Source organism: Garra rufa, chromosome 22 (genome assembly GCF_049309525.1).
Source record: "Garra rufa chromosome 22, GarRuf1.0, whole genome shotgun sequence".
NCBI classification, from domain to species: domain Eukaryota; kingdom Metazoa; phylum Chordata; class Actinopteri; order Cypriniformes; family Cyprinidae; genus Garra; species Garra rufa.
In genome coordinates, this window is record NC_133382.1 from 16300311 (window position 1) to 16326964 (window position 26654).

The 26654-nt window shown below is 35.6% G+C and overlaps 1 protein-coding gene across 2 annotated transcripts in view; it reads right to left on the reverse strand.

Annotated features, from left to right (window-relative positions):
* The window catches only part of snx29 (sorting nexin 29), a 173185-nt gene that overhangs the window by 102583 nt on the left and 43948 nt on the right, over nt 1-26654 (reverse strand). For both annotated transcript variants that reach the window (XR_012341437.1, XM_073828126.1), the window contains exon 15: nt 2117-2223. Coding sequence is in view for 1 of the 2 variants with exons in the window: in XM_073828126.1 (XP_073684227.1) it covers nt 2117-2223 (107 nt within the window). In the remaining variant the exon portion in view is untranslated. The remainder of the gene's footprint in view (nt 1-2116; nt 2224-26654) is intronic.

Below are 26654 nucleotides of genomic sequence, written 5' to 3' on the forward strand. Positions count from 1 at the left end.
AAAACTACAAAAAGGTAGGGCTCAGAACCATGTTTGAAAAACCATATTGAGGCCGACAGCTAAACAAAAGTTTCCATAAATAAGTGATATGCTCAAAAATACACACTTCTGTAAATACCTGTAAATATCTGTAAATAAGTCAAAAGATACTCCCCCAAAAACATAAGCAGGATATGAAGTGAATTATTGCTACATAATCCATACAGTTGTGCTCATAAGTTTACATACCCCTTGAAGAATTTGCAAAATGGTAATAATTTTAGCAAAACAAGAGGGATCATTAAAATTGCATGTTATTTTTTTAATTAGTACTTTACTGAATAAGCTATTTCACATAACAGATGTTTATATATACTCCACAAGACAAAATAATAACTGAATTTATATAAATGACTCCATTCAAAAGTTTACATACCCTTGATTCTTAATACTGTTTCTTGTTTCCTGGATGATCCACGACTGTTTTTTATCTTTTGTGATAGTTGTTCATGAGTCCTTTGTTTGTCAAGAGCAGTTTATCTGCCTGCAGCTCTTTAGAGAAATTCTCCAGCTCCTGCGCATTCTTTGTTTTTCCAGCAGCATCTGCATATTTGAACCCTTTTTCAAAAAGTGAATGTATGATTTTGAGATCCATCTTTTCACACTAAGGACAATTGAGGGACTCATACATAGCTATTACAAAAGATGAAAATATTCAAGAAAGCAACACAATGCATTAAAAGCCAAGGGTGTTAAGTTTTTTAAATGGATGATCAGTGTAAATTGTTCTTATATGTGACCCTGGACCACAAAACCAGTCATAAGGTAAAATTTTACAAATCTGAGATTTATACATCATATGAAAGCTCAATAAATAAGCTTTCTATTGATGCATAGTTTGTTAGGATAGAACAATTTTTGACCGAGATACATCTATTTGAAAATCAGGAATCTGAGGGTGCAAAAAAATCTAAATGCTGAGAAAATCACCTTTAAAGTTGTCCAAATTAGGTTCTTAACAATGCATTTTACAAATCAAAAATTACATTTTGATATATTTACAGTAGGAATTTTACAAAAAATCTTCATGTAACATGATCTTTACTTAATTTCTTAATGATTTTTGGCATAAAAGAAAAATCTAAAATTTTGGCCCATGCAATGTATTTTTGGCTATTGCTACAAATATACCCCAGCGACTTAAGACTGGTTTTGAGGTCCAGGGTCACATATTGTCTTCTGGGAGACATGTAAATATTTATGTAGCTTCTGGAGTGCAATACTAAATGGAAATCTGTAAACAAAATTAAAAAAATGTACAATTCATCATCCTGTTCAAAAGTTTACACCCCCTGTCTCTTAATGCATTGTGCTGCCTTCTAAAGCATCAGAAAATGTTTTCACCTTTTGTAATAGTTATGTATGAGTTTCTCAATTGTTCTCAGCGTGAAAAGACGGATCTCAAAAATCACACAGTCACTTTTGGAAAGTGTTCAAATATGCTGGAAAAAAACAAATAATGTGCAGGAGCTGGAGGACTTTTCCTAAGGACCAACACACCTCAGGACTCATGAACAACTATCACAAAAGATAAAAACAGTTGTAGATCATCTAGGAAACGACACAGTATTAAGATTCAAGGGTATGTAAACTTTTGAATGGGTCATTTATATAAATTCAGTTATTATTTTGTCTTGTGGAGTATATATAAACATCTGCTATGTTAAATAGTTTATTCAGGACAGTACTAAATAAAACGTAACATACAGTTTTTATAATCCCTCTTATTTTGCTAAAATTATTAACATTTAGCATATTCTAAAAGGGGTATGTAAATTTATGAGCACAACAGTATTGTCCAGCCAGTTTTTGACAAGTAAAGAGCCCACTGCACTTTTACACCAATACAGTACGTTAAAATTCAGTCCCTTTGAAAATGAACCTAAATAGCAATTAAGTTTGTAACATTGTATCTACATATATTACCTTTCATAGAAATAACACAAAATGCTGCAAGAAATCAAAATCTAGTAAACATTGACATTATCGAATTCGTTTGCTGAATTTTTCGATTGGTAAATGTTGCTTTACATGATTACATGACAGTGTCGCTTGATTTGGTAGCTCCAGTACTCACCTCAATGAGTTTACGCTCATAGTTGGAAGCCAGTTCCTCTGTATCAGACACAGACCGGTTTTGCGGGGCTGGAGGGGGAACGTCACAATTCCTTTGAATGGTTAATGCTGGAAACCAAATGTAACACACATTAGAAAGTGCAATCAAATGAAAACAATTCCAAATACTCCTTAATTAAAAATAAAATACACCATTTAAATATAATCCAATCATTTAAAGAATTAGTTTACTACAGAATTATAATTTTCATCCAAGATGTTCATGTCTTTCTATTTTCAGTCGAAAAGAAATTGAGGAAAATATTACAGGATTTTTCTCCATATAGTGGACTTCAATGGGAGCCAACAGGTTGAAGGTCCAAATTGTAGTTTCAGTGCAGCCAAGGAATAAGGGTCTTATCTAGTGAAACGATCTGTCATTTTCTAAAAAAAATAAATAAATAAAAATGTACAGTATCTCACAAAAGTGAGTACACCCTGAGTGATAACAGCAGTATGTTGTTTAACCATGCAAAGCCACATGTCCTATTCATCATGTTTATGTTTTTGTCTGTTTGACAGGACCATACAAACTTGTGTATCTTGTATTAGAGCAGGTAAAATTAGGTGCTTTACGTACAATTCTCTCATACTGACCACTGGATGTTCAACATGGCATCTCATGGCAAAGAACTCTCTGAGGATTTAATAATTACAATTGTTGCTCTCCACAAAGTTGGCTAAGGCTATTAGAGATTCAGTAACACGTTGGTTTGCATAGGCGCCATCCCAGAAGGAAGCCTCATCTGAAGCCAGCACAAAAGAAAGCCCGCAAACAGTTTGCTGAAGACAACCTGTCCAAGAGCGTAAATTACAGAAACCAGATCCTGTGGTCTGATGAGACTATAAAATAAACTTGTTTGGCTCAGATGGTGTCCAGCACGTGTGGCGATGCCCTGGTGAGGAGTACCAAGAAAATTGTGTCTTGCCTACAGTCAAGCATTGTGGTGGTAGCATCATGGTCTGGGGCTGCATAAGTGCTGCTGGTACTGGGGAGATGCAGCTCATTGAGGATAACATGGATCCCATTATGTACTGTACATTCTAGCATGATGCCTTCCCTCCAGAAACTAGGCCGAACGGCAGTTTTCCAACATGCTAACGATCCCAAACACACCACCAAGATGACAACTGTAAGCTGAGGGTGAAGGTGATGGGGTGGCCAAGTACAGTGGGTACGGTAAGTATTCAGACACCCTTAAATGTTTCACTCATTGTTATATTGCAGCCATTTGCTGAAATCATTTAATTTAATTTTTTCCTCATTAATGTACACACAGCACCCCATATTGACAGAAAAACACAGAATTGATGACATTTTTGCAGATTTATTAAAAAAGAAAAACTGAAATATCACATGGTCTTAAGTATTCAGACCCTTTGCTCAGTATTTAGTAGAAGCACCCTTTTGATCTAATACAGCCATGAGTCTTTTTGGGAAACATGCAACAAGTTTTTCACACCTGGATTTGGGGATCCTCTGCCATTCCTCCTTGCAGATCCTCTCCAGTTCTGTCAGGTTGGATGGTAAACATTGGTGGACAGCCATTTTTAGGTCTCTCCAGAGATGCTCAATTGGGTTTAAGTCAGGGCTCTGGCTGGGCCATTCAAGAACAGTCACAGAGTTGTTGTGAAGCCACTCCTTCGTTCTTTTAGCTGTGTGCTTAGGGTCATTGTCTTGTTGGAAGGTAAACCTTCGGCCCAGTCTGAGGTCCTGAGCACTCTGGAGAAGGTTTTCGTCCAGGATATCCCTGTACTTGGCCGCATTCATCTTTCCCTCGATTGCAACCAGTCGTCCTGTCCCTGCAGCTGAAAAACACCCCCACAGCATGATGCTGCCACCATCATGCTTCACTGTTGGGACTGTATTGGACAGATGATGAGCAGTGCCTGGTTTTCTCCACACATACCGTTTAGAATTAAGGCCAAAAAGTTCTATCTTGGTCTCATCAGACCAGAGAATCTTATTTCTCACCATCTTGGAGTCCTTCAGGTGTTTTTTAGCAAACTCCATGCGGGCTTTCATGTGTCTTGCACTGAGGAGAGGCTTCCGTCGAGCCACTCTGCCATAAAGCCCCGACTGGTGGAGGGCTGCAGTGATGGTTGACTTTCTACAACTTTCTCCCATCTCCCGACTGCATCTCTGGAGCTCAGCCACAGTGATCTTTGGGTTCTTCTTTACCTCTGTCACCAAGGCTCTTCTCCCCCGATAGCTCAGTTTGGCCGGACGGCCAGCTCTAGGAAGGGTTCTGGTCATCTTCCATTTAAGGATTATGGAGGCCACTGTGCTCTTAGGAACCTTAAGTGCAGTAGGAATTTTTTTGTAACCTTGGCCAGATCTGTGCCTTGCCACAATTCTGTCTCTGAGCTCTTCAGGCAGTTCCTTTGACCTCATGATTCTCATTTGCTCTGACATGCACTGTGAGCTGTAAGGTCTTATATAGACAGGTGTGTGGCTTTCCTAATCAAGTCCAATCAGTATAATCAAACACAGCTGGACTCAAATGAAGGTGTAGAACCATCTCAAGGATGATCAGAAGAAATGGACAGCACCTGAGTTAAATATATGGGTGTCACAGCAAAGGGTCTGAATACTTAGGACCATGTGATATTTCAGTTTTTTAATAAATCTGCAAAAATGTCAACAATTCTGTGTTTTTCTGTCAATATGCGGTGCTGTGTGTACATTAATGAGGGAAGAAAATGAAATTAAATGATTTCAGCAAATGGCTGCAATATAACAAAGAGTGAAACGTTTAAGGGGGTCTGAATACCGTACCCACTGTATGTCTCCAGACCTGAACCCTTTTAAGCACCTATGGGGCATCCTTAAGGTGGAGAAGCACCATGTGTCTAACATCCATCAGCTCCATTAGGAGTGGAAGAGGATCCCAGCAACAACCTGTCCTGTACATCTCTGGTCAATTCTATGCCTACAATGATTAAGGCATTGGCAGATAACAATTGTGCTAACACAATATATTGACAGTTTGGACAAGTTCACTCACTCTGGACAAGTGTATTCACTTTTGTTGCCAGCTATTGTTGCTATACAAGCTACACATTGACTACTCTAAAATATATCCAAGTTTCATTTCTATAGTACTGTCCCTTGAGAAGATATACTAAAATGGTTGCTAAAATGTGAGGGGTTACTTTTGTGACATACTGTATATACTTTTTATCCTCAAATGCTCATCTTGCACTAGCTCTGTATCCATGACTTCACGCATTACGTAGTCATGTTGGAAAAGTCATTTATATTTAAAAAGTATACCTTTTTTAACTTTGTTTAGAAAATGACGATAGATAAGACCCGTATTCCTTGGCTGGGATTGTGTAGAGCCTTTTAAGCTGCATCGAAACTGCAATTTGGACCTTCAACCCATTGATCCCCATGAAGTATATGGATCTATATGGAGAAAAATCTTGGAATTTTTCCTCAAAAACCTTAATTTCTTTTCAAATGAAGAAATAAAGAAAGACATGCATATCTTGGTTAACATAACTGTCTTAATGTTAAAATACTTCCTCCCACCCCAGTTTATTGTGCGTAGTCCAATAAAAAGTGTTTCAATAGTCGACTTCCATGCAGCACAACCAATGTCATGAGTTTGGGGTGGGACTACTGTATCTTATCTGTTTGATGAACATAGAAGACGATGGAGTATAATATGTCTGGAAACAATTATTTTTGCAATCTGAAGTTTGGTTACACTAAAGGTGAAGAAAACACACACTTCAGCTTTACCGCAAGTTACAAAGACTCAGTAATTTCCTTTATATAATTATGTCTTGTAAAGGTTGGGAAAAACAATAAAATCTGAGATGTTTATTGTTTACGCCAGCAAACTTGAGCTTCCTCCAGTGCTGCGGAGCTGTAGCCTTTAAATCTGGTGTAATCTAGTTTCAGTTGAGCCGCCTGTGACAGCTGAGATCCGCTGAGTTCATAAGCAGCAGAACTGAATCTTTTACCAATTGAAAACTCAATTAAAATCTGCAACTTTTCACAACACAACCGTTGCTTGAGGCACCACAGGACAGCAGAGACGAGGAAAGCAATAAGAACATAAACGCAACCCTGGATCTGGCCAGCTTTCAACTGAACAGCTGTTAGACTCTCTCATTTCTTAATTCTCAAAGGAGAAAGAAAATTCAAATATTTTCCAGGGCGGAAACAAAATTACATGCAAAAAGTTTTCTTTTGTGAAAAGCCAAAAGATGTATTTGACCGACAGAAGATGTGAAAGTCACAAATTGACTGTCACTGATGTTCTTTGTCGGGTCAAAAGCAATTTTGCAAGCTAAAAGCCTAGTGTGACCACATTTTAACACCAGCTGGCTGATAAAGGGTGGCTGGATCATCAGAATGGTGGAGATATGCACACAAAGGGTCCAGAGGGCACGAATATGCTGGGGTAAAAACTGATGGCGATGAGGAGGTGGTGCTCAGCTGAAAAGTTTGTCATAAAGCCGTGAATAAGTCTATAGAGTACAAGTCAACAATCCTGAACATTATCAGCTCACCCGCACACAGCCGCCCGCCACTTCAGCGCTGAGTCTTATCAGTGCTTTGCCAATAGTCTACGCGTCCCACTAACTTACACACCACTACCGTCAGCAAGAGTGGACTGCACTCAAATTACTGCCAATGTGCAACTCAACCTTGATTTCAGTCCACCACAGTCACGCATGAATGTATTAATAATAAATACATTAATACATATTTGTTATGAGAGAAGTTTATCACACTGTGGGAAACAGGGCATCTACACACAAGAGTTTATGCTGTGTCAGAGAACTAAAAATATATATATATACACAGTATATTTAGACACGTCACAGCAGATTTTCCATCATATATGTGGGCCAAAATGTGACATTCAGTAATCAGTTGAGAAACTGATCATCAAACTGAGAAATAAATAAATGATTTAAAAAAAATGATGCATTATTTCAATGAATAATTAGAAAAATTTGAATAAATAAACTACCAGTCAAAAGTTTTTTATTTTTAATGCTTTTTAAAGAAGCATCTTCTGCTCAACAAGCCTGCATTTATTTATTTTAAAGTACAGCTAAAACAGTAAAAATTTGAAATACTTTTACTACTTAAGATAACTACTTTCTATTTGAATATATTTTAAAATGTAACTTATTCCTGTGATTTAAAAGCTGATTTTTTTAGCATCATTACTCCAGCCGCATTATCCTTCAGCAAATTTAAATATTCAAATAGAAAGCAGTTATTTTTAAATAGCAAAATATTTCACAATATTACTGCTTTTGCTGTATTTTGGATTAAATAAATGCAGACTTGGTGAGCAGAAGAGAATTCTTAAAAAAAAAAATTTAAATTACTGTTCAAAAACTTTTGACTGGGAGTGTATATCCACACTAGAATTTAATTGTACAATCAAAACAAAACAACAACATAACTTAATCAAAATAATTCATAAAAATGCAAAACCACTTTAAGTTTAGCAATTACAACAAGAAATAATTAATAAAATTGGTGATGGATTTTTATTTTTTTATTATCGAGCTCTCTATTAAATGTTTAATCTCAATCACTGTACCGATGTTACACTAGCTGACATTTGTTAAGACCATTTCATATGTAAGGTTTAAAAAGCAATTTGGGTCATCAAAATAATTAAAATGGTTATAACATTTCTAAAACTCAACTGAAGATGAGATCTGTGTGTCTATGTAAGGGTAATTTATGTGGAAGCAAAAGTTATATTTAATTGTTATGCCAAACAGGAGGACATCTAATAGCAGTGGACCTCATTTCTGTTTCCTTCATATTGACTGGGGCATGTTGGGAAAATTGATTTGTTTCCAGGCATTAAGAAGTTTTAATGACTGTAAAGATAAAACACCAACAACAGCTCTCCAAATTAAAGAATAGATCATTGCAGTCTGGGCTGGGCTGCCCTGAGAGACTCCTACAGTGGTATGGGTTATCATTATATTCCTAATTATTCTTTATGAGTTCAGACAGTATCAGATAGTTATTTTTAAATCCAAATTTCTATCAAAAAGTTCTTAGAGAACTTGCACCTCAAGAAACCAGGAGAAAAAAAACAGTCTTACAAGTCTACTGTGAGTGAATGAACGTAGGTTTGACAGACATATGCAAAATTAGTGTCTGTTTACGCGCTGAAGAAAAAAAAGAAAAGAAGAGAGTTAATGAGAGTGTTGATCAAAGTAATCTCCATCCATTTTCCCATCATGCAGCAGTCGCTTCCTGCGAGACAGCTTGAGATAACAACAGCGTATCATTCCATCAGCGAGCGTTCTCTACTAAGTACAGGACGCAGTCAATTTGACGCCCAGACGTGAAATTGCATACCAAACACTCGTCGCACCTTACAGAGGGCAAACGCAGAGGATTCTGAAGAGCAAGTTTGCTTATAATCTTCCATCTTACACATCTAAACCCTCTGTTCCTTTATCAACATCTAACCTCAATTTGATTTAAAAGACAGAAGAGGTACAGACTGAGTTGTTCTGCTTTTCTCTCTACATTAATCCTGTGTATCTTCATCCCGTGTTTCAGTTAAGGTACTTCACTTGGTTAATCTTCTTGTGCAATTTTGAGTTTGTTGTGTCCATTGTTACCAATTTTTCCCCCTGTACTTCACTATTTATATCACAAGATAAAATCCTTGAGGCAATTTCTAAATCTAAATATGACGCAAACTGTTGTATCACTGGCTGCTTTTTCCTGCATCAAAGAAAGGGCATCTTTTGTGTAATCAGGCCCTTGAATAAAGAGCAGACATCTGAAATTTATACTACATATGAATGAGTAAACAATGGTAGCACCAGTATCACATGTCTTACTTTATACAGAAGCGATAAATCAAGACTAATAGGAAAAAGGTCGGAGATGCTTCTTTGGCAGGTGTTGAAAACAAAATACACATAAAAATCTAATTTATTCCTGTGAATTTTCAGCATAATTTCTCCAGTATTCAGTGTCGCATGATCCTTCAGAAATCATTAATATGGTGATTTATTATCAAATTGGAAACTATTTTTTCTGGAACCTATGATTTTTTTTTTTTTTTCAAGATTCTTTGATGAATAAAAAGTTAAATAGAACAGTTTTTTTTTTTAATAGAAATCTTTTCTAATACTATACAGTACAGTTCAAAAATTGGGGTCAGTACATTTTTATTCTTTCTTTTTTTAAGAATTTATACTTTTCTTCAGCAAAAATGTGTTAAAAAAATAAAAATTGATGGCAATGACTTATATTGTTAGAAAATATTTATATTTTGAATAAATGCTGTTCTTTTTAACTTTTTATTTAACCCTTGTGCGACCTTATGGACATTTTTGTTTTTGTTATAAGTGTGCCTGTGTTAATGGCAACTGCATAAATGGCTCAGGTGTGTATTTTTATTGAAATTTTAATATTTCACCCTCATTTCCTTTAAAAAATTAATGTTACCCTCCGTACAAAAAATACTCACACTCAGGACCTTAAGGACAAAAATGTCCACATTGAAACCCATTAAAACTGCAATTTTTTAACCCAGGGCCATTTGACTATAAAATTATGCAATATTTGCTAATGGGCATTCATTCTATCGGCAAGGCTTCAAATTTTACATTTTTACCATTTTTTACTAGATTGTGCCATTTTTTCAAATTTGGCATATAAAAGAAATACTCGCTTTTTCGTGTTTTCTGCTTACGCATATTATAGCCTATTATAGAGTCAATTGGAAAAATAATGCAGCTATAGTTGTGTGGGTATGTTGGTAAGCATGTCAGAGTGTGGTTTGCATGTGTTTACTGAAAATTTTATGGATGTAATTAGTTTGAAAGAAATGATATTGCACTGGCAATCAAAAATCCCACTCCATGTATATGAGTCCTACCCTTGGCAGGGTCATAGGGCCATGTCAAAACTAGGAATAAGATCAAAGAAGGTTAATGAGCTTTGAGGATTTTTCTTTTTCACCCAAACACACATCTTAATCCTTGATTGACCTTTTTCATTTGTTATTGTTTTTGTACAGAGATAAAAGGTGAGCTTGAAATTGATGTAGAAGTTCAGAAGCCCCTAAACACATGTTTTTGTTTTCACCACAAGAAAATGCTGATTGTTTAGTCTGGTAGATTTTATATAAAGTTGAGTGTTCGCACAGCCAAACAGGTGTTCGCAAAGCCAAACCTATACATATTTGGTGCTTGAGGGCTTGGTCATTTCATTGCTTGCAAGATGAAGAGACGTTTCTTAGCAGAGGAAGCTCTGCAGCTGGTGTTGCCCACTGACAGTGAGCATTATGTAAAGAAACCAGCTTTTAAAGCATTACAATTGTGAAAATGAATGAATGTTTGGTAATTATGAATAGAAGAGATGCTGATAAAAGTAGAAAAAAAAATATTAATATATAACACTATGACAGTTTTTTGACATTGACATTTTTGTCCATTATGGGCCTAAGTGTTTTTTTTTTTTTTAATCTGATACTACATAAAAAATATAAATGCCTCAAAATTAATGTTATGTGTAAAGTATACTTTAAAATATAATTTATTTCTGTGGTTCAAAGCTGAATTTTTTAATATTTAATAATATTTTTTAATATTTAATATATTTTAATAAAATATAGCAATATTACTGTTTTTTTTTTTCTAGATTTTCGATCAAATAAATGCAGCCTTGATGAGCCTCAGGGACTGTTTTTTATTAACTTTTCAAGTCTTACTGATCCCAAACTTATATATAATGCCATGTGACATTGCGCTATATCAGCGTGGCTGTGAATCAGCTGTAGGCAAAATCATTTATATCCATCATTTTAATTTTTGATTTAATTTTTAATTTAAGAAATTGAAGGAGAGATTACTTAGCAACATGGTAATGATATGCTTCACAATTTTTCATAGGGAGATGGAAAGCGGCCAGTGTTTGATCAAGGAATTCCTTTTTTAGCAATATGGTTAAAATAACCAAGCCTGATTTAGCTTATAATCTGCCAATTGCTCCCTTGTCAAAAATCCTTTTTTTTAAATCCATGCTTTTCTGGATCAGTAAGAGAAAATATGCAATGAATTACCTTGTTTCTAGTAAAAACCACACAGACTAATGTATTTACAAATTTATCTTTGAGAAAGCTTGATCATTTGCATAAACATGACTATCTATATATCTCAAAGTAAGTTGTTGTTCTAAAGTGTACAGCACAGTAAAAATCTTCTGAAGCATTTGGAAGAAGACTAGATAATATCACCCTCCATTTCCCACTTGACTTTACATGAGTTGTACTTTAGTTTAAATTTAAAAGTGTATACTTATCTGTGTCTGTGTGTGTGTGTGTGTGTGTGTGTTAGGAATAAAATCCTCATTATTCACATTAAGATCAAAGCTATTAGCTTAAGAAACTTGACCTGATAACGTCGACTGCACTGAAAACATGGAACCAGCCTTGTTGTGGCTCATTAATCGTGAAACTCTAAAAACATCACAGGCTAGAAGCCATAATGAGGATTCAAATCATCCTTCAGTAGCCTTAATATAACCCATGAATGACACATTCATTGATGGCCAGTTATTAGAGTCGCCATAAATGCCGCCTTGCCTTGAAAGTAGACTCGAGGTAGGCAGAGTGCCCCTAAACCAGTGCTTTTGGGTTATTTAGCACATCCTGCAATGCTTAAGAGAGAGGGGTGATGGGGATGCTTGTTTTTATTAGCAGAAAGGTACATTATCAGACATACAACAATCTAGTTCCAGTCAGTGTAATTGACTGCCATTTCTAAAAGTCAATCTAATTGCTTTTTCGTTATTGTGTTAATAGTCCTGACAGCGGTAAAGGGAAATCCCCCTCCCCATGAGAGGGACCAGAGCCTACAGACGATTAATTTGCCTCTTCGCCGTAATTAAATGCACCGCGGCTGATAAACTTGCAGATGACTAATGACAAATGTTAAAGTAGGTCAAATCAATTATTTCAACATCCAGCCACCAAAAAACAAAGTAAAAAAAGCAGCATTCAAACAGTCTCGAGAGGCAACATTAGGCAAGTTCTTGAATGTGTTAGGGGAGTCCTACACAACGGCTGAATACTAATCATGGCATCGTGCCTGGATAGTATTTTTGTTTGTTTGTTTTAGTCTGTCAGGCCCAAGGACTGATCACATGAAGATAATGTGGGACTATACTATTCTATACCAAGAGACATTCCAATGATGGTTTGGTTATAATACTGTGGTAATGTATACAGTGCCTTCAGAAATTATTCATACCCCTTCATTTTTTTCACATTTTGTCATGTTGCTGCCTTATATTAAACTACTTTAAATTACTTTTTTTCCCACATCAATCTACACTCCCTACTCCATAATGGCAAAGCAAAAAATAGGTTTTTAACATTTGTGCAAATTTATTAAAAATAAAAAACTGAAAAGATCCCGTTGCATAAGTATTCATAGCCTTTTCTGGGACAATCGAAACTTAAGGGTATGAATACTTATGCAATGTACTTATTTCAGTGTTTTATTTTAAATAAATTGTAAAATTTACACTCCATACACCATAATAATGATAAAGCAAAAACCAGATTTGCAAATTTTACAAATTTATTAAAAATAAAACACTAAAATAAGTACACTGCATAAGTATTCATACCCTTAACTCAGTACATATTTGAAGCACCTTTACAGCCTCAAGTCTTTTTGGGTATGATGTGACATCTGCATTTGGCAATTATCTGCCATTCTTTGCCTCACCTTTTCACCTCTCAAACTCTGTCAGCTTGGATGGGGGCTGGCAGACATTTTCTAGAGTCCTAGTTGTTCCAATCGTCTTCCATTATGGATAAAGGAGGCTACATGCTTCTGTGAACCTTCAATGCAGCAGATTTTTTTCTGAACTCTTCCCTAGATCATTGCCTTAACGCAAGTCTGTCACTGAGCTCTACAGGCAGTTATCTTGACCTCAGGACTTGTTTTTTGCTCTGATATGCATTTTCAGCTGTTAGACCTTTTCCGAGAGGTGTGTGCCTTTCTAAATCATACTCATTCAAATGAATTTGCCACAGTTTAACTCCACTCGAAGTGTAGTAACATGTAGAAGCAATATGAATGCTCCTGAGCTAAATTTCGAGTGTCCCAGAAAAGGGTATGAATACTTATGCAACGGGATCTTTTCAGTTTTTTTATTTTTAATAAATTTGCACAAATGTTAAAAACCTATTTTTTGCTTTGCCATTATGGAGTAGGGAGTGTAGATTGATGTGGGAAAAAAGTAATTTAAAGTAGTTTAACATAAGACAGCAACATAACAAAATGTGAAAAAAATGAAGGGGTATGAATAATTTCGCAAGGCACTGTAAAATAATTGAATTGAGAATATTCTCTGTTCGTTGTGCGGATATTCAGTACAACATCGCCCTTCTTTGTTGCTCAATGTTATAGTGTTATCAGTTACAAACTAGGGGTGGCACGGTACATGAAAAAAAAAACGAACCGTTCGGTTCACTAGTCTCAGTTCGGAGCGTGTGTGCGTCACACAGTTCAACGGTTGCGCAATGTAGCCTCGTGCAAGTAGTGAGTGTCCTTTTTGCGCGAAATAAGAGGTGTGTGTGGACATACAGACAGTAAAAGTGGAGTGATGCAGGTTACGTCACGTGTAGAAATGGCAAGTGGGAGAGATAAGGAAGGCTGCCTGGAGTTGGAGGATGCGCCAGCGTCGTATAAGGAGCCGTTCACATGCAGCATCTTTTGCGCGCTCAAGTTCGTTATTTCAAATGTGGACGCGCGGTATGCACGCTCATAATGGAAGCGATGCCCTCGTTTTTTTCAAGGCTCGTCTGCGCCGCATCGAGATAAAAACATCTCAACTTTTCAGAATGCCGCAAACGCACCGCATGTCAAATGACATGAACCAACCAATCACTTGTTTAAAAGACGGAGCTTTGAAAAGATACAATTTTTGTAAGAGCTACACTGAAGTTGGCAGTTTGATAAATGCAAGTTAATTCTTCAGTTCAATCTTTATGTGCAAAAAAGGCACATAAATTCCTATAGAGATAGCAATACACATTCTCCTGCATGTCAGCATGTCATCAATGTCTTCTCTCTTGCTGTATCAAAATCTCTCCAAGCTTTCCTCAGAGACGGTCCCAATAATGTGCTTAAAGTCAAGTCTAATTCAGTTTGTGCATGATTACATTATATAACAATTTTTTTTAATAATGTATCCTAAATTTTGGATAATTAAGCTACATAACATATGCCAAAGTAAATTTCTGGAGTGTTAAAGATTAAAAGAAAAAAACAAAAACAAGAACCGTACAGAACCGAAAACCGTGACCTAAAACCGTGATACACACCAAACCGTGGGTTTTGTGAACCATGCCACCCCTATTACAAACTATTACTAATTACTTATAAGGCCCTTAATGGTTTAGCTCCTGCATACCTAACTAGTCTTCTATCACGCTATCACCTAAGGTCGCAAAACTCTGGACTTTTTGTAGAACCTAGAATATCCAAGTCCACTGAAGGAGATAGATCTTCTTCGCATTTGGCTCCTAAACTCTAGAACTGTGGTCCTGATAACGTTCAGGGTTCAGACACCCTCTCGGTTTAAATCTAGATTAAAGACACATCTCTTTAGCCAAGCATTCACACAAAGCATCTCATAATCTTGCACTTTAGCTATATCTGATCAAATGCACATTATCATTCTTTTGCTTGGGTTGAACAAATCATTTGTTTCTCCGTTTCTGCCACGGGATTCAGTAGTAAATCTTCAGCATATGCTTTCAGATAGAGCAGCATTTACTACACAGAGCCGTAGTTCACTAACAAACTACACAATATCATGTTCATTATCGCAGACGATTTAATCACGTGATAATGAAATCAAAGCTATCTCAGCTTCTCAGAAAACTACAGCTCTGTGTAGTAAATGCTGCTACATCTGAAAGCACAAGAGCGCCCTCTGGCCTTCAGATAGATATTTACTACTGACATGACAATTGCAGCTTTTGCTTAATCGTGATTTCGATTTCATTTCGATTTGTTGTGCAGCCCTAACGTCAACTTGACATAGTCACCACTGATAAGCTACTACTAAATATATTGTAGAAATTTAAATTTTCTGTACAGCTTCTTTGTAACGATTTGTAACGTGAAAAGCGCTATATAAATAAACTTGAATGTTATACAATAAAGTCTAAAAAAGGTTAAGTCAAAAATGATGTCACATTAGGCAATTCTTTCATTTTGCTTTAAGTATATCCTTAAAGGTTGTATCAGCGATTCTAGGCTGAAACATAAAGTGTCAAATTAAGCTGACCTTTCTTCATGATCCGCTCGCTGCCTGCCCCATAATTTGGCTGTAAAAAAAAACGCGTCTCTGTGGTCAGCCTAGGGTCCGAGATATGCCAAAAAGACAATCGGTGCTACCAACGATTCCACAGCAAAACAAACAGTGTTCCAACCAATCACCGTTGGTGTTGTGGACTTTCGTACTGGTGCAGGGATGTGAGGGAGGCAGAGCGAAAGTCCACAACACCAACCCCCTGACGGTGATTGGTTGGAACACTGTCTGTTTTGCTGTGGAATCGTTGGTAGCAGCAATTGTTTTTTTGGCATATCTAATTATTCTTTTCGCTGATACAACCTTTAACTAACAATCTAGGCTCACTGGAATATATACGTCGATGTGGCAACATTTCCGCAAAATGATATGACATTGTTTCTTGGACATTTTGAGACACTTTCAAAGTAAAATGTCCAGTGAGTGTTGCTAAAAGTGCATTCAATTTTATCCGAAACAAGAATAATGTAAAAATTAAAAAAAAAAAAAAAAATTATTACATTGATTGTTGTTAAATTTGTCACATTTTTAGTGCTCAACAGCATTTGAAAATAATGTACCACCTACATTAAACTCTAGCCTAAACCTAACTCATAGTGTCAACAAAAGCAAAAAAAAGATATAAATGCCTTTTCCGAGGCAACCATATTGCAAATGCAATGCTGTACCAGGTGTGCTACCAAGCAAGTTTCCAACATCAGACAATAACTTCCTGATTACTTACCCCAATGTAATCCAAGCTGTTTATGTCTGTCTTTCTTCAGTTGAAAAGAAATTAAGATTTTTGAGGAAAACACGGCAGGATATAGTGGTTCAAACTGTAGCTTCAAAGAGCTCTACATGATCCAACTCAAGGAAATTGACAGATCATTTTGCTAGAAAAGACCCTTATTCCTCAGCTGGGAGTCCTTTAAAGCGCCATCTGAAACTGCAGTTTGGACATTTAACCCATTGGCCACTACTGAAGTCCACTATATAGAGAAAAATCTGGGAATGTTTTCCTCAAAAACCTTAATCTTGGAAGACACAGGGGTAAGTAAATTATCAGGAAATTTTAATTCTGGAAGTGAACTAATCCTTTAAATATGGCGCTTATGTTAGTTTATGTTAGTTAGTTTACAAATCACAGTCAAAACATTTTTTTTTTAACAAAGCACACAAAATAAATCTGCCCCCATAATCATCATTTGTGTGAAAATAAATAAAAGCTGTTCCTCTAGTGTTCATTTCAGCCAAAACTAGATTAGGTTGTATGTATAGGTATGTTTTTGGAGTATTGCAGAAATATAAGTAGAAGCACATATTTCATATCTTGCATAAAAAACAGACTAACTATATATAATGTCAAAGGTTTTACAGAACTATATAACTATAAATAACCACAACTATTTACCCTTTTTATTCTTGTAAGAAAAAGGATGCAGCCATTTGTAAATTGTAGGGGTCAGGCTTTCGGATTTGTCTGCGTCCAGCTATTTTTTAGCTGTACAGAATAGCTTGTTTTGCAGCTTGATATTGTCTTACCATATTACTAATGTATTATCTTAATAGATCTTTATGAACAAACTTTACTGTTTACTGCACATTGTTATTCTTATCGTTATTTCCTTATAGTGTTAAAGAAAAAGGTGGATAAATAAAGAAAAAATTATAAATAAAGCACAGAAAATTGAATTAGGAACAAGAAACAATCAACAACGGTAATCAATACCAATTAAAAATAATCAATAATAATTATTAATCAACAAAAATCATTAAATCAGTAGTTCTTAGCCAGGATGCCACAGAATAACTTAAAATTATTTTATTATATACAAGCACACACACCAATCATATTCTTCCCTCTAAACTACTGCTTTACTGTAGAATTTTGAGTATTCAACATATTCATATAATATATTACCAACTTAAAACGTACAGTATAAACATAGTGCAGGTTTCTGTTAATAAAAAAAGTTTGAAAACAACCAACAATGACATAACTACAGCAGATACGCCAGATGAAATTTCTTTGGACAATGGGGGGCCTTGGATTCAAAAAGTTTGAGAACTGCTCCATTACACTAACATTTGCAGCCGTAGATAAAATAATGCAAAGATCTAAGCCAGATTTTGCATTTGATTAGCGTATTAATCAATTACTTTAATCATTAAATGATGCCAAGTGGGGTGTACATAAAGTCCTGAGATCCCCATCTGTTTATAAAAAGACAGAAGGTTGGATGTCTGCGACTTGGCCGCATGCAAAAGTCCTCTCCTGCCCCCCGCTACTCTTCTTTTCAAATAGCTGATAAGAGAAGGCCTTTCATTTCATATCAAATGAGATGTGCTCTGTTCCTGATAGAAAGGGAATTAAAAATCAAGCGACGGGAGGGCAAAATAGAAGAATCGCCATCTCTGCATGCTATTAGCAAGTGTAATTTAGACATTTCCTATATTGAGGTTTGAGGGAAAGAGTGCAGAGCAGGCCATATCTTGGTTGGCAGAGGGGCCCAGTGCTAGTCTGATGCTATCATGCTCTATTATGAGAGCTAGCTGCCTGACACTGGCTACGATCCTCACACTCCCAGCATTCATCAGCAGGGACAGAGAGCACGTTCTTCTGGAGGGAGCTGAAATGAATCCCGCTGGAGAGGCCATCAGTGCACCACCTCTGACTCATAGTAATATCCGATGAGCAGAGGACAGCTACACCTCAGTCCCTGGGGGACTGAGAGGCGGCTGGCTACAGGTTATGAGATACGAATTAATTACAACTCACATGTCCAAATCAGCTGTACACACTAGCCACAGCACCAAATAGAGAAAATTAAAGCATGGGCTAATTATTCACTGTTATTATTATAATTTAAACTAACTTTTCTATTTGAATACAGCTGAGGTCAAAAGTTTACATCCCCCTTTCAGAATCTGCAAAATGTTAATTGTTTTAACAAAATAAGAGGTATCATACAAATTGCATGTTATTGTTTATTTAGTACTGACCTGAATAAAATATTTTGCATAAAATATGTTTACATATAATCCGCAAGAGAAAATAATAGTTATTATAGATTATAATAGAATTTATAAAAATGACCCCGTCAAAAGTTTACATCCCCTTGATTCTTAATACCATGCTGTTACCTGAATGATCCACAGCTGTATTTTTTTATTTAGTGATAGTTGTTCACGAGACCCTTTGTTTGTCCTGAATAGGTAAACTGGCTGCTGTTCTTCAGGAAAATCTTCATGTCCCACAAATTCTTTGGTTTTCCAGCATTTTTGTGTAATTGAACCCTTTCCAACAATGACTGTATGATTTTGAGACCCATCTTTCCTCACTGAGGACAACTGAGGGACTCATATGCAACTATTTCAGAAGGTTCTAACACACATTGATGCTGCAGAATGAAAAACCATGCATTAACAGCAGGGTGTGAAAACTTTTGAACTTTTGTACTGCCCTTCAGAGTACAAAAAGAGCCCCTAATGCATGGTTTTTCCTTCTGGAGCATCAGTGAGTGTTTAAACCTTTTGTAATAGTTGCATATGAGTCCCTCAGCTATCCTCAGTGTGAAAAGATGGATCTCTAAATCATACAGTCATTGCTGGAAAGGGTTCAAATACACAAAATGCTGGAAAACCAAAGAATTTGTGGGACCTGAAGGATTTTTCTGAAGAACAGCAGGCAGTTTAACTGTTCAGGACAAACAAGGGACTTATGAACAACTATCACTAAACAATAAAACACAGCTGTGGATCATTCAGGTAACAACACAGTATTAAGACTCAAAGGGATGTAAACTTTTGAACGGGGTTCTTTTACTTTTCTCTTGTGGACTATATAAAGTTCTTTTATGCAAAATATTTTATTCAGGTCAGTACTAAATAAACAATAAGATGCATTTTGTATAATCCTTTTTATTTTGGTAAAATAATTAACATTTTGTTGATTCTGAAAGGGGGAATGTAAACTTTTGACCTTAACTGTATATACTATTTAAAATGTAATTTATTTGTCATTTGTAACATTACTAATCTTTTTAATGTCACTTTTGATTAATTTAATGTTAAATAAATGTGTTCAAAATCTTGCTGACCCTAAAACGGGGATAGTGAGCATTGCCTCCAAGTGCAGGAAGTACTATTACATTTGTGGGGGCAACATTTCTTCAAAGAATCTGAGGGAGCTCTGACAAAGAGAAACCCATCGTTCGAAGAAAATGATCAAGGATTTTTTTCCTGCCCCCAAAAAAAGTTAAAGAAGCTGCTTCAGCCTCTCAAAGTTTGGGAAACTGCAAGGAGAAAGCAGTAACGTTTCATATTTCCCTGCAGCACTGACGGCTGGTACTGTGTGTGGAATAATAATGAGCTAGTTTGATCAGTCCAGTTTTTTTTTTTTACTTTTTTTCTTTTCCAGAATTTAACATTGTTTTTTTTTTTTTAAAGATTTATTTTTTGGCCTTTTTGCCTTGATTATGATAGGACAGATCAGATAGGACAGGAAGCGAAGTGGGTGAGAGATAGGGGGCGGGAACGGGAAAGGTCCTCGAGTCGGGATTCGAACACGGGACGCCCGTAGCGCAACAGCGCTATATGTCGGCGCGCTAACCACACGGCTATTGGCGCCGACTAGAATTTAACATTGTTAAAAAAAATCCAGTGTTGAAAATTGTTTCACTACATTTAAAAAAAAACTTTGCCAGTTCATGGGTGTTGTAACAACACACAAATATACAGCAAAACAGACTGTACAATAGGATTATTTGTGCATTTATAGAAAGGCCATTGCAAGTTGTGCCAGTTGTTACAGATGCTTCAAATTTTTTTCAGACAATTGTACCTCTCTCCCACCTTTACCTTCACTATAGCACTAGAGTACTTTTTAAATAAATCTCATAAACATCTAGAAGGGTTAAACATAGTGATCCGGAAACCCATTAAAGGATGGGCAGTAATTACTGAACGACTTGTGTCTCCCTTTGAGCAAATGATAGTCAGCGAGTAAATCACAGTGTCCACAATCAAGGACAGAATTTACAAGAAGTATTTCTCCATTACAAAAGGCGTCATATACGACGCTGTGGGCTTTTTCATCTTGTGCATATCAAAAATGACACCTTCACTAACCGAATCTGGTCTCAAATACTCGCCGCACAAGCATCCACCTCACGTCTAATTTCCAAGCAGCTCGTAATTTAAATTTTACAATCATGTTCAATCAAAGGTGTCATGTAGCCATTATTTTCCCCAGCCTTAGTTAGAATATTAATGAAACTAATAAAAACAAAACACGTCAATCTAAAATTTCCTAGTCCTGTCAGGAAATTATTTTCCTTTTGTTGAAAAATAATGCAGAAATGAGTCAGACACCACCTTGCACTATCCATTAAAAACATTTCCTGACAGCAGATGGCAAAGTGATTTTCCCTCTTTAAATCATTACGAATAAAGGGCCACAAGGTTACCACAAAGCGACTCCTGAGGAAGATGTTATTCTGTGCAATTTCATTGAGAATCACTTTCTCCCTGTGGGCAGATTATAGTCCATCCACACTAGGATGAGCAGTAAATGCATAGCTGCTCATTTCTCAGAGCATCCAGAGGCTCTCAGCACTGAACAGTCAAATCCAAAAATATCATCTAGAGGAAACGTATGGCTGTAGAAATTACGAGGCTTGTGACGTTATAACTCCATATGTCGTGAACATTTTTGATGCAGATTAATGTCTGCAACATAAAACAATTCAAGGAATAGTTCACCTGAAAATAAAAAATTGCTGCACTTTTTAAAAATAAAGCTTCCAAAAGAGTGTTTTTGCAGTAATGGTACAGAAGAACCAATTTTGGTTCCCCAAAGAACCTTTTAGTGAACAGCTCTTAAAGAACCATTTTTAAGAACATTTTAAAAATCAACTATTAAGAACTTTTTCTGCATTTGAAAGGTTCCAGGAATTTTCAAGGTTCTTCATGGAACCATAAATGCCAATAAAGACCCTTTTATTTTTAAGAGTCATTCTGTGTCAAATAAGCCAAATTTCAATAACTTCCCTTGGTAAAAGTTTGATTTTGCAATTTTTTTTTTTTTTTTTTTTTTTTGAGAAAAGATAGAGACATGTATAGTGATAAAAGACAAAATATTAAATGTCATGGAAGAATATTTACTGAGTAATCCACTATTTTGTAGAGGGGTTCAGTTTTCACCTGAGATTCTGAGCCAAATTACAGGGTGGTAGAAATAACTTCAGAAAGATGGCAGCATTATAATGTTATTTTTACACAGAGATTAGTGGGTCTTTTATTAAAATCTGTTGACTTTAGCAATCTCCATTGCATTATGTGGAAATGGTGATCATTCAAAAATGAGGAAACAGCACTTTTCAAGTTTTTTCTCCAAAGTTTGCAACTCAATCTACACATTTTCAGTGGTCATAAACCAAATGTGGGTCAGTTTGAAAAAAATATATTCCTTTCAAGGAATGTCTGAAGAACAAATAATGTTGAAACTAGAGATGTATCTTGTTTCCTTCTGTCAAGACCATAAGTGTGCCATAAATATTAATTTTCCAAGGTTTGCGTGCCTATAACTCAAAAAAGTATTTAAGATATCACAATATGATTCTAGTTGTTAATAAACATTTCTTTTTAAATCTTGAATTTCAAGGCCCTACATCATTTAGTCCCAGAGATATGGGGGTCTCAGTAAGACCAAATGTTAATCACTTTGTATACAGCTGATACTTATTTTATTTAAAGAACAATGTCTGAAGAAGAAATAATGTTGAAATTAGAATTGTATCTTGTTTCCCTCTATCAAAACAATTGCATAGAACATACTTGTTTGAGTCTCATAAATATTCCTTTTCCAAAATGCGTGAGCCTGTAACTCAAATCGTATTAAAGGTATCTTTATATGATTTTAGATTCTGGTTCCTGAGAAACTTTTCTGCTGGAATCTTCATTTTTAAGGCTCTGTATGGTTTAATCCTATGCTTTTGTGTTTATCTAGTCATTACTGTTTGCAATTCAAATATGCAAATAATAACAGTAACCCAGATTAATTGCTAATTTTAGGTTAAGTATGAACACTGTGAAATGTAAAATAAGATTTCCCAGGGTTCATAATTACCCAGTGTTCATTTTTTAAGTGTCAGGGACCTTAAATATTTGAGGTACTATCAGTGATTCTGCAAAATATGCCTTTTAGCAGTAGATACTACTTTATATATGACTATGCTTCACATTTTATAGCAATAATAAAAAAACAAAAATCTAATAAATAATCCAGGTTTAGTTTATTGATGTGAATGCAATGTGTGGCAAAAGTAACCACACTTCCCTATGATGTGTGGAATTTGTTTCATACATGTTACAACACTGCATGTCAGAAGCTGTTAAAATGAACAAAATCCCTTCTTCCAAATATACCTGAAACATAGATTGAAATACAAAATTATATGAATAGACTACAAAGAGCAAAGTAATGTGCCTCAACTTAACCAATTCAGTGCATTTTAGCACTCAGGCAGGTATGTTCTATGCAAGTTTTGATAGATGGAAACAAGATACAATTCTAATTTCAACATTATTTCTTCTTCAGACATTGCTCTTTAAATAAAATAAGTATCAGTTGTATACAAAATGACCAACATTTGGTTTTCAACCATTGAAAATGGGTAATATTCAACAATCTGAATCTGGAGCCTTGTTGAGACCCCCATATCTCTGGGACTGAATGATGTAGATGCATTGAAAATGAAGAAAATTAACAAAACAAACATTCTCTGAAGTCTAAAGTCCAATAAAATTGTTCACAGATATTCAAATAAAAGGAAGAACCTGCGCAATGAATTGCTGTATTGATGAAAAACATCAGACCTTACTAAGAAGCTCTTCAAGGCAGAGGAAGGACATTCTCATGCAGGAAATTGAGGCAACCTCCTCCCCTGGCATCCATGCAAATACACAAATAAGCTTCAACATGCATATCCGATTTAATCAACCAGGCATCTACAGTAATTACTGTTCAGATTAAACTGCCATTAGATATTAAGTCACCAGTGGCAAAGTGTTAATGAGATTGAGTATTGTGATGCGAACTTTAGATCGCTGTTCCCTCACAGTCATATGGCACGCATTTCTGATAAACCCGTCTAACACGAGCCGGGTGTGATTAGTCATCTCAAACGCTCCTCGGCACAACGTGATGAGTCCGAACCAAACTGACCTCAAGCGTTTCAATATACACGCTGTCCTACATGTTCATCTGATTTGGCAACCCATGAATATTTTCCCTTGAAAACTCATTATAGTCCAAAAATTAGTGCAAGGAGAGGAGCATGAATCAGAAATAATACAGTCATATTTGGAAAGCCTGTAGGTCTAATGATGCTGGAACAATTTCTTTTCTCTGTAATAGTGATGGCAGCTGCTGTTTGAGACGTTTATGAGGCGAGCTCAGCTGGAGCAAACAGATGGTCCAATAGTTCCTGGTTTTGGCTAAATTTATATCAGATGTCACATTGATGAACTCAGAGATGCAAGGAATAATGTAAATCAGCTCAAACAGTTTGCTGCAAGAAAGAAGGGAGGAAAACATTTCACTTTCTCGCATCTATCGTGCTCTGCATAAAAAATTTCAGTGTGTCAGCAGAAAGGAAGCACTAAAATCCTAAAACGCTTTCAGATCACGGGGTCAGCTGCATCAAAATGTGCATGAAAAAACCATGTCAAAATGTCGGTTTGCATAATTAATGCACAGACACCATTATGCAGCTTAAAATATGAGGGCAAGGGCACTGCTTCACGTTACAAACAAGGGCAACTGGAAATCTGGTAAATGGAAGCTTATGTAACCCCAAGGCAGGGGAAGCTTTTCTAGTGAGCATCAGGTTGCTTCGAGACAAGTGAAGAGCTCGCTGATCTTTTTCAGTCTGCTCCTGCATATTTTCCAGCCTAATAGCACCAGAATGAGAAAAACCATTAAATCATATTTAAACAAGAGTTTTAACGCAACACTGCAAAGTATTATATTAAAAAACTAAGCAGCACACAGAACCAATTAGTCTTCAAAGGTTAACCTAAGCCTTACTAAAGTTCTGTTATAATTAAAGCATAGACAAAATGTTCTCATTATTTATCAGAAAAACCTAGAAATGTTACATAATTTTAGACTAATCAGTCATCACAAATCAATAAATTCAGATTTGTCTTGTCGCAGTAGGGCCCTACATCGACAGTCTGGTATTAATGAGTATTACTTCTAAAACTATGTCCTTTAAAAGTATGTTACTTTTAAATATTCTTAGCATGCAAAATTTATTAGTAGCCAGCAAAGCATAAAATATTACACTAAAAACTGCACTGAATAACTGCTGTATTAATTCATTAGTAACAGTTTACAATCAAGCGTACAATAAACTTTTCATTAGTTAATTCAATAGGTATCATAAACTAACAATGAAAAACTTTTTTGGCGAGTTTTTAGGCTTGTACATTAATCTTAATACAATAATGCATTTTTAACATTAAAGGGATAGTTCACCCAAAAATGAAAATTCTGTCATTAATTGCTCACCCTCATTTAGTTGGAACACAAATTAAGATATTTTTACGTCAGAATGCCAGCTCCTGGATCAGCAGAACCACACGTATGCGTCAAGGACCTCTTGTGAACGTGTGTCAAAGGCTGACACGGAGAAAAGAAATTATTTTTGTTTTCTTCGCGCACAAAAAGTATTTTTGTAGCTTTACGATTGAACCACTAATGTCACATGGACTATTTTAACAATTACCTTTCTGGGCCATAAAACATGTTAGTTGCGTTGTTGTCTATGCAGGGTCAGAAAGCTTGATGAAATCAGAAAGCTTGATTTCATCAAAAATATCTTAATTAGTGTTCTGAAGATGCATGAAGGTCTTGCAGGTTTGGAACGACATGAGAGTGATAGGGCTGTCAAACGATTAATCTCGATTAATCGCATCCAAAATAAAAGTTTGTGTTTATATAATATAGTTATTGTCAAAAGTTTACATCCTCCTTTCAGAATCTGCAAAATGTTAATAATTTTCTCTAAATAAGAGGTATTATAAAAAAATGCATGTTATTATTTATTTAACCTGAATAAGCCAGGGGGAGGGTGAAAACTTTTTAAATTTGAAGATCAGGGTAAATACAACTTATTTTGTCTTCTGGGAAACATGTAACCATCTCCTTTAGCCTCTGAAGTGCAGTACTAAAGGGGAAAAAAAAATATATATATATATATATATATATATATATATATAGCCAAAATAAGAAAAATGTACACATCTCCAGTCTGTTCAAAAGTTTTCACCTCCGGCTCTTAATGCATGGTTTTCTTTCTAGAGTATCAGTGAGTGTTTGAACCCTCTGTAAAAGTTGTGTATGAGATTTTAAAATCATACAGTCATTGTTGGAAAGGGTTCAAATACACAAAAATGCTGGAAAACTAAAGAATTTGTGGGACCTGAAGGATTTTTCTGAAAAACAGCAGGTAGTATAACTGTTCAGGACAAACAAGGGACTCATGAACAACTATCACTAAACAATAAAACACAGCTGTGGATCATTCAGGTAACAACACAGTATTAAGACTCAAAGGGATGTAAACTTTTGAACGGGGTTCTTTTATAAATGTAACTTATTTTCTCTTGTGGACTATATGTAAACATATTTTATGGGAAATATCTTATTCAGGTCAGTACTAAATAAACAATAACACGCAATTTGTATGATCCCTCTTATTTTGATAAAATAATTAACATTTTGCAGATTCTGCAATGGTTCAACTTTTGACCTGAACTGTATGTGTGAGTACTGTGTATATTTATAATGTATATATAAATACATACACATATCTGTATACATTTAAAAAAATATTTGTCTATATATATTTATCATTTTAAGTTATATACAGTGGTGGCCAAAATTATTGTACAATGTAGACATTTTATTGTAAATTAATGTAGAAAACAACATTAGTATTTTTACCAGATAAAAATCCTACTGTTTTTCTTAAATACATACATGCAAGTGTGTGTATTTATATATACATAATACACAGTCCTCACATATATTATGTAAACACAAACTTTTATTTTGGATGTGATTAATCGCAATTAATCGCTATTAATCGTTCGA